At 48.5% G+C, this 9,457-nt stretch overlaps 1 protein-coding gene across 3 annotated transcripts in view; it reads left to right on the top strand.

Annotated features, from left to right (window-relative positions):
- The first annotated feature begins 302 nt into the window (after positions 1–302).
- The window catches only part of PIAS1 (protein inhibitor of activated STAT 1), a 216,454-nt gene continuing 207,299 nt past the window's right edge, over positions 303–9,457 (top strand). The window contains exon 1 of one of the 3 annotated variants that reach the window (XM_063925544.1): positions 303–408. In XM_063925544.1, coding sequence (XP_063781614.1) covers positions 318–408 — 91 coding nt within the window. In that variant the 5' untranslated portion in view covers positions 303–317. Of the gene's footprint in view, positions 409–541; positions 732–9,457 lie in introns of those variants that run through there. The other 2 variants (XM_063925542.1, XM_063925543.1) reach the window with 2 other exon arrangements.

The following is a 9,457-nucleotide window of genomic DNA, read 5'->3' as shown; positions in this document are numbered from 1 at the left end:
CTAGAAACTCATCACAAGGGGCGGGGATCCAGCACGGTGGGCGTGGCTTCACACAATGTTGGCGTTTCAGGACTCATTTTTGTCCCCGATCGTGTTTGACTATTGGATCGATGGCTGACACGGTGAGCGGTGAGCGGGCAGCGGCGGGCAGCGGCGCCCCCCCCCCCCCCCCCCGCTGATATAGACAGGATAATGAGAACGGGGAGCGAGCGAGAGATCGGCGATCCGTGTGACGTCACCAGTACACGCTCCTGATTGACAGAAGTCCCACGTGATCGGCCGTCACCAAATTGGCGCCTTTATTCAAACACTGCGTGATGACATCACAGGCCCGTCGGAGCCACGTCGCGGCGAGTTCATTACGCCTGCGCGCAGAGCGGCAAGATGGCGGACAGTGCGGAACTGAAGGTAAAGCGCAGCTGGAATTGGGGGACCGGGATCCCGCCCTGCGTTCGGTGCGGGGGAGTCACAGGCTCCGGTCGGTGTGGGCCGATCAGTCGGCAAGCCGGGGTAGGCAGGGTCTGGCGGCGTGGGGGAGCCGAGCGGTCTGCGTGCAAGAATAGAGTCGCCGCTGTTATTGTTGCTGCCATCCAGGGGGAGGGGGCTGTGCTGGGTGACCGCAGGGATCATTGTGGGCAGTGCTATCGCCGAGTGGTACGGGGTGTGTGAAGCGGGGACGGATGGAGATCGATGTCGGTGCTGATGCTCGGCTCTATGTTGCTGCATGAGAGGTGAGCGTGGTCCCTGACACTTCCTCCCTATCTGTTACCGGCAACCCTCTGCCTGCCTGCCACACCGTTCCTTCACTTCCTTACCCTTCCCTGCTTCCTCTCCATCATTCCCTCCGTCCGTTCTCTGCATCCCTTCCATCATCATCCCTGCGTACATGCGACCACCCCGGCCTGCCTGCCTCCCCACCATCAGCCTCTCTGCAACCCCTGCCTCCCCACCATCTACCCCTCTGCCACCCCTTCCACCCCACCATCAGCCCCTCTGCAACCCCTGCCTCCCCACCATCAGCCCCTCTGCAACCCCTACCACCCCACCATCAGCCCCTCTGCAACCCCTGCCTCCCCACCATCAGCCCCTCTGCAACCCCTACCTCCCCACCATCAGCCCCTCTGCAACCCCTGCCTCCCCACCATCAGCCCCTCTGCAACCCCTGCCTCCCCACCATCAGCCCCTCTGCAACCCCTGCCTCCCCACCATCAGCCCCTCTGCAACCCCTGCCTCCCCACCATCAGCCCCTCTGCAACCCCTGCCTCCCCACCATCAGCCCCTCTGCAACCCCTGCCTCCCCACCATCTGCCCCTCTGCAACCCCACCATCGTCCTCAGTTTCTGCGTTCTCCACTATCTCTGGTCTCTATTTCAGCCATCATACTCTTTAGATCCACAACTATCCCCTGTATCACCTCATTCATCCTGTGATCCCACTAGCATCCCCTGTGTGTTTTTTTTTTTTTATTTAGAAGTGGAGATGTTGACCGTAGCAACCAATCAGAGTTTACTAGAAGCAGCTAGATATATATTAAGGTGAATCTTATTGGTTGCTATGGGCAAAATCTCCACTTCTAATAAAAGCTGACACTTTTTTGTAAATGTATCCCTTACGCTGTCTGTATCTCCCCCACAGTATGCCCCTACCTGCATTCCCCATCTCCCTGCTGTCCCCTTTCTCCATCAGCTCCTGTCAGTATGTACATTCCATGTATTCTCAGTATAGAGCCTCCTCAGGTACTGTATGATCTGGTATACGTTATCTAATTCTATTGCAGGTTGCCTTGTCATTGCTTTAAAGTGTGTATACAGATCTATAAATATATCGCTTATATACATAATCTTGGATATGTTTGTTTTGGTTTCATAGAAGCAATTGCCTGCTAATTATTGGACCTGAGGTTTAGCATTAGATTTGTTGGTCAGTGATGCTTGGAATGACATGCTGTCCTCTTATTCTACTATGTTTTTGTTTTTATTTGGGGGGAGGGGGGATAGTAGTTTAATAGCGGTCTTATGATTGTCTCTAAAATGTTTTAAAGTAGACTAGAGTTTGACATGGTACAGTAAAATATGCTTGGATAGGGGTAAGGATAAATTATCACCATATTTATTTTTGAATAATATTTCTCTGACGTCCTAGTGGATGCTGGGACTCCGTAAGGACCATGGGGAATAGCGGCTCCGCAGGAGACAGGGCACAAAATAAAAGCTTAAGGATCAGGTGGTGTGCACTGGCTCCTCCCCCTATGACCCTCCTCCAAGCCTCAGTTAGATTTTTGTGCCCGGCCGAGAAGGGTGCAATCTAGGTGGCTCTCCTGAGCTGCTTAGAATAAAAGTTTAGTTAGGTTTTTTTATTTTCAGTGAGTCCTGCTGGCAACAGGCTCACTGCATCGTGGGACTAAGGGGAGAAGAAACGGACTCACCTGAGTGCAGAGTGGATCGGGTTTCTTAGGCTACTGGACACTAGCTCCAGAGGGACGATCACAGGTTCAGCCTGGATGGGTCACCGGAGCCGCGCCGCCGTCCCCCTTACAGAGCCAGAAGAGACGAAGAGGTCCGGTGAAATCGGCGGCAGAAGACATCCTGTCTTCAGACTAAGGTAGCGCACAGCACCGCAGCTGTGCGCCATTGCTCTCAGCACACTTCACACTCCGGTCACTGAGGGTGCAGGGCGCTGGGGGGGGAGCGCCCTGAGACGCAATATAACAGAATACCTTAGGTGGCAAAACAGAATACATCACATATAGCTCCTGGGCTATATGGATGTATTTTAATCCCCTGCCATTTTACACAAAAAAGCGGGAGATAAGGACGTCGTGAAGGGGCGGAGCCTATCTCCTCAGCACACAAGCGCCATTTTCCCTCACAGCTCCGCTGGAAGGACGGCTCCCTGACTCTCCCCTGCAGTCCTGCTTCAGAATCAGGGTAAAAAAGAGAAGGGGGGGCACGTTTGGCAGCAAATAAATATATTAACAGCAGCTATAAGGGAGTAACACTTATATAAGGTTATCCATATATATATATATATATATATATATATATATATATATATATATATATATATATATATATATATATATATATATATATATATATATATATATATATCGCGCTGGGTGTGTGCTGGCAGACTCTCCCTCTGTCTCTCCAAAGGGCTAAGTGGGGTCCTGTCCTCTATCGGAGCATTCCCGGTGTGTGTGCTGTGTGTTGGTACGCGTGTGTCGACATGTATGAGGAGGAAAATGATGTGGAGGCGGAGCAGTTGCCTGTGTTGGTGATGTCACCCCCTAGGGAGTCGACACCTGACTGGATGATTGTATTTAAACAATTAAGTGATAATGTCAGCAATTTACAAAAAACTGTTGACGACATGAGACAGCCGGCAAATCAATTAGTGCCTGTCCAGGCGTCTCAAACACTGTCAGGGGCGCTAAAACGCCCGTTACCTCAGTGGGTCGACACAGACCCTGACACAGATACTGAGTCTAGTGTCGACGGTGACGAGACAAACGTAATGTCCAGTAGGGCCACACGTTACATGATCACGGCAATGAAAGAGGCATTGAACCTTTCTGACACTACAAGTACCACAAAGAAGGGTATTATGTGGGGTGAGAAAAAACTACCAATATTTTTTCCTGAGTCAGAGGAAATAAATGAGGTGTGTGAAAAAGCGTGGGTTTCCCCCGATAAAAAACAGCTAATTTCTAAAAAATTATTAGCATTATATCCTTTCCCGCCAGAGGTTAGGGCGCGTTGGGAAACACCCCCTAGGGTAGATAAGGCGCTCACACGTTTATCAAAACAAGTAGCGTTACCGTCTCCTGATACGGCTACCCTCAAAGAACCAGCTGATAGAAGGCTGGAAAATATCCTAAAAAGTATATACACACATACTGGTGTTATACTGCGACCAGCAATCGCCTCAGCCTGGATGTGCAGTGCTGGAGTCGCATGGTCGGATTCCCTGACCGAGAATATTGATACCCTGGATAGGGACAATATTTTGTTAACTATAGAACATTTAAAGGATGCATTACTATATATGCGTGATGCACAGAGGGATATTTGCACCCTGGCATCAAGAGTAAGTGCTATGTCAATCTCTGCCAGAAGAGCGTTATGGACGCGACAGTGGTCAGGGGATGCGGATTCCAAATGGCACATGGAAGTATTGCCGTATAAAGGGGAGGAGTTATTTGGGGCTGGTCTATCGGACCTGGTGGCCACGGCAACGGCTGGAAAATCCACCTTTTTACCCCAGGTCACTCCACATCAGCAGAAAAAGACACCGTCTTTTCAAACTCAGTCCTTTCGTTCCCATAAGTACAAGCGAGCAAAAGGCCACTCCTTTCTGCCCCGGGGCAGAGGAAGAGGAAAAAGACTGCACCATGCAGCCGCTTCCCAGGAGCAGAAGCCCTCCCCTGCTTCTGCCAAGTCTTCAGCATGACGCTGGGGCTTTACAAGCAGACTCAGATATGGTGGGGGCCCGTCTCAAGAATTTCAACGCGCAGTGGGCTCACTCGCAAGTGGATCCCTGGATTCTACAGGTAGTATCGCAGGGGTACAAACTGGAATTCGAGACGTTTCCCCCTCATCGGTTCCTGAAGTCTGCTTTACCAAAGTCTCCCTCCGACAGGGAGGCAGTTTTGGAAGCCATTCACAAGCTGTATTCCCAGCAGGTGATAATCAAGGTACCCCTCCTGCAACAGGGAAAGGGGTATTATTCCACGCTGTTTGTGGTACCGAAGCCGGACGGCTCGGTGAGACCAATTTTAAATCTGAAATCCTTGAACACTTACATAAAAAGGTTCAAATTCAAGATGGAGTCACTCAGAGCAGTGATAGCGAACCTGGAAGAAGGGGACTATATGGTGTCTCTGGACATCAAAGATGCTTATCTCCACGTCCCAATATACCCTTCTCACCAAGGGTACCTCAGGTTTGTAGTACAAAACTGTCATTATCAGTTTCAGACGCTGCCGTTTGGATTGTCCACGGCACCTCGGGTCTTTACCAAGGTAATGGCCGAAATGATGATTCTTCTACGAAGAAAAGGCATTTTAATTATCCCTTACTTGGACGATCTCCTGATAAGGGCAAGATCCAGGGAACAGTTAGAAGTCGGAGTAGCACTATCTCAGGTAGTGTTACGTCAGCACGGGTGGATTCTAAATATTCCAAAATCGCAGCTGATTCCAACGACACGTCTACTGTTCCTAGGAATGATTTTGGACACAGTCCAGAAGAAGGTGTTTCTCCCGGAGGAGAAGGCCAGGGAGTTATCCAAGCTAGTCAGGAACCTCCTAAAACCAGGACAGGTCTCAGTGCATGAGGGTCCTGGGAAAAATGGTGGCTTCTTACGAAGCGATTCCATTCGGAAGATTCCATGCAAGAACGTTTCAGTGGGATCTACGGGACAAATGGTCCGGATCGCATCTGCAGATGCATCAGCGGATAACCCTGTCGCCAAGGACAAGGGTGTCTCTCCTGTGGTGGCTGCAGAGTGCTCATCTACTAGAGGGCCGCAGATTTGGCATTCAGGATTGGATCCTGGTAACCACGGATGCCAGCCTGAGAGGCTGGGGAGCAGTCACACAGGGAAGGAATTTCCAGGGCTTGTGGTCAAGCATGGAAACATCTCTTTATATAAACATTCTGGAACTAAGGGCCATTTACAGTGCCCTAAGTCAAGCAAAACCTCTGCTTCAGGGTCAGGCGGTGTTGATCCAATCGGACAACATCACGTCAGTCGCCCACGTAAACAGACAGGGCGGCACGAGAAGCAGGAGGGCAATGGCAGAAGCTGCAAGGATTCTTCGCTGGGCGGAAAATCATGTGATAGCACTGTCAGCAGTGTTCATTCCGGGAGTGGACAACTGGGAAGCAGACTTCCTCAGCAGACACGACCTTCACCCGGGAGAGTGGGGACTTCACCCAGAAGTCTTCCACCTGATTGTAAACCGTTGGGAAAAACCAAAGGTGGACATGATGGCGTCACGTCTAAACAAAAAACTGGACAGATATTGCGCCAGGTCAAGGGACCCTCAGGCAATAGCAGTGGACGCTCTGGTAACGCCGTGGGTGTACCAGTCAGTGTATGTGTTCCCTCCTCTGCCTCTCTTACCAAAAGTACTGAGAATCATAAGAAGGAGAGGAGTAAGAACTATACTCGTGGTTCCGGATTGGCCAAGAAGGACTTGGTACCCGGAACTTCAAGAGATGCTCACGGACGAACCGTGGCCTCTACCTCTAAGAAAGGACCTGCTACTGCAGGGGCCTTGTCTGTTCCAAGACTTACCGCGGCTGCGTTTGACGGCATGGCGGTTGAACGCCGGATCCTGAGGGAAAAAGGCATTCCAGAAGAAGTCATCCCTACTCTGGTCAAAGCCAGGAAGGACGTAACCGCAAAACATTATCACCGCATTTGGCGTAAATATGTTGCGTGGTGTGAGGCCAAGAAGGCCCCTACAGAGGAATTTCAACTGGGTCGTTTCCTTCATTTCCTGCAAACAGGACTGTCTATGGGCCTAAAATTGGGGTCCATTAAGGTTCAAATTTCGGCCCTGTCGATTTTCTTCCAGAAAGAACTGGCTTCAGTACCTGAAGTTCAGACTTTTGTAAAAGGGGTGCTGCACATACAGCCTCCTTTTGTGCCTCCAGTGGCACCTTGGGATCTCAATGTTGTGTTGAGTTTTCTAAAGTCACATTGGTTTGAACCACTTTCCACTGTGGACTTAAAATATCTCACATGGAAGGTGTCGATGCTGTTAGCCTTGGCTTCAGCCAGGCGTGCGTCAGAATTGGCGGCTTTATCATATAAAAGCCCTTACTTAATTTTTCATTCTGACAGGGCGGAATTGAGGACTCGTCCTCAATTTCTACCTAAGGTGGTTTCTGCATTTCACATGAACCAACCTATTGTGGTACCTGCGGCTACCAGGGACTTAGAGGACTCTAAGTTGCTTGACGTTGTCAGGGCCTTGAAAATATGTTTCCAGGACGGCTGGAGTCAGAAAATCTGACTCGCTGTTTATCCTGTATGCACCCAACAAGCTGGGTGCTCCTGCTTCAAAGCAGACGATTGCTCGTTGGATTTGTAGTACAATTCAGCTTGCACATTCTGTGGCAGGATTGCCACAACCAAAATCAGTAAAAGCCCATTCCACAAGGAAAGTGGGCTCATCTTGGGCGGCTGCCCGAGGGGTCTCGGCTTTACAACTTTGCCGAGCAGCTACTTGGTCAGGGGCAAACACGTTTGCTAAATTCTACAAATTTGATACCCTGGCTGAGGAGGACCTGGAGTTCTCTCATTCGGTGCTGCAGAGTCATCCGCACTCTCCCGCCCGTTTGGGAGCTTTGGTATAATCCCCATGGTCCTTACGGAGTCCCAGCATCCACTAGGACGTCAGAGAAAATAAGATTTTACTTACCGATAAATCTATTTCTCGTAGTCCGTAGTGGATGCTGGGCGCCCATCCCTAGTGCGGATTGTCTGCAATACTTGTATATAGTTATTGTTACAAAAATTCGGGTTATTATTGTTGTGAGCCATCTTTTCAGAGGCTCCTTTGCGTTTATCATACTGTTAACTTGGTTCAGATCACGAGTTGTACGGTGTGATTGGTGTGGCTGGTATGAGTCTTACCCGGGATTCAATATCCTTCCTTATTATGTACGCTCGTCCGGGCACAGTATCCTAACTGAGGCTTGGAGGAGGGTCATAGGGGGAGGAGCCAGTGCACACCACCTGATCCTTAAGCTTTTATTTTGTGCCCTGTCTCCTGCGGAGCCGCTATTCCCCATGGTCCTTACGGAGTCCCAGCATCCACTACGGACTACGAGAAATAGATTTATCGGTAAGTAAAATCTTATTTTCCAGACTTGCTATTCCTGGCATGTTGATCTACTGCCCTACACTTAGGGGGGAATTCAATTAGCTGTCGTAAAGTTCCATGGCTGATTGATCCCTGCGGCTAAATCATTTAACCCCAACTGCTGGCATTATATTTATTTTATTTATGGGTTGGTTTTTTTTCACTTACCTGATACAGGCGAGAGAAAGCTCTCTAATAACGGTCCTTTTTCCACGACCACAAAAACACATGCATCTGGAACTTATCCCAGGTCTGTGATTTCGCACAAACACTGGTCAATTATTGCACAAAAAAAAGTCTGCAATTGTATTTACCGATAACACCGTCTGGAAATAAATTGTGGTAAATGCATGTTCTTTTCCGTGCAGTAACATACCGCGATCAATTGAATTGCCTCTAAGTATATAAATATTTAGTTGCTTGTTGGGAAGTGATGTAGTTTGATATTGGCATATGCTTTAATAGATGTGTGGCAAGAAGCATGCTCATTACTAATGGAAGTGAACAGGTTCTTTATACTGCTACTGTTCTCTAATTTGGTAGCTATTTGTCAAGCAGTACAATGATTGTTTGGAAAGTGATACCACTATTTTAATGTAATTGTATTAGTTAGTGTGACAGTTTTAAGTCGGTCTAGTACTTCGCATTCACAATAACTGATCCAATATGTAATATTATTTTTGGCTTTCTCAGTTATTAGAAAGCTGTGCTGCATAAGGCTCAGCATGAAGTCCCTGTATGTTTGGAGAACTAGTAGGCCACGGTTTAACCATTCCTTATGCACGCTGCTTTTACTCTACAATAGTTTATCACATTTTGCATAGTGCATTTTCTCAACGAATTTCTATTTGGCTATGGCAGTTGAATGAGCAGCCTCCTCTACATGTAATTTTAACAGCATCCTATAGTTCAAATTATCATGACTAAAGCTGGGTACACACTAGATGATGTGTACCCAGCAGCAACGGGAGCTGGCATCAACACTTTCAGCAGCATTGCCCCCACTAACATTTCCTGTTGGCCCTGCAGGTATGGTCGCCGGAGGCTGTCACTGACTACCAGCGGGAGAGCGCATCATCAGCGACAGTGCGTATACACTGGTCAATCTGAACGCTTTGTAGTGCCAAAATGTCGCAATCGGGCAAATCGTTCAAAATATCGTCTAGTATGTACCCAGCTTAAGATCAAAATCTGTTTAGTGCAGAGGTTCTCAAACTGTGTGTGCTGTGGCACACTGGGGTGCCTCAGGGCACTTGCTCTGGGTTGGTGCTCCAGGACCAATTCTAATTTTTTACAGTCAGTGTAATAAGCAAAACCAGTGCTTGTGGCTGCCAATCATAAAATATGTGGACAAACAGAAGTAAATCCTGTTCCTCGTCACATCACTGATCCTAAGGCATATAAACACTTCCTTTAATATTTTTTTCCTGAATAAAATTTTTGGCCTAGGTGTGCCGTGAAAGAAATTCTGATACTCTAGGGTGCTGTGATTCAAGAAAGATTGGGAACCACTGGTTTAGTGTGGATGCTATGTAAATTGAATCCCACAGTGGTGTGTAGGAGAAGTTAGAATACATG

The sequence above is a fragment of the Pseudophryne corroboree genome, chromosome 6 (genome assembly GCF_028390025.1).
Source record: "Pseudophryne corroboree isolate aPseCor3 chromosome 6, aPseCor3.hap2, whole genome shotgun sequence".
NCBI lineage: Eukaryota > Metazoa > Chordata > Amphibia > Anura > Myobatrachidae > Pseudophryne > Pseudophryne corroboree.
The sequence above is the reverse complement of the archived record's forward strand: the minus strand, read 5'-3'. Positions and strand labels throughout refer to the sequence as shown.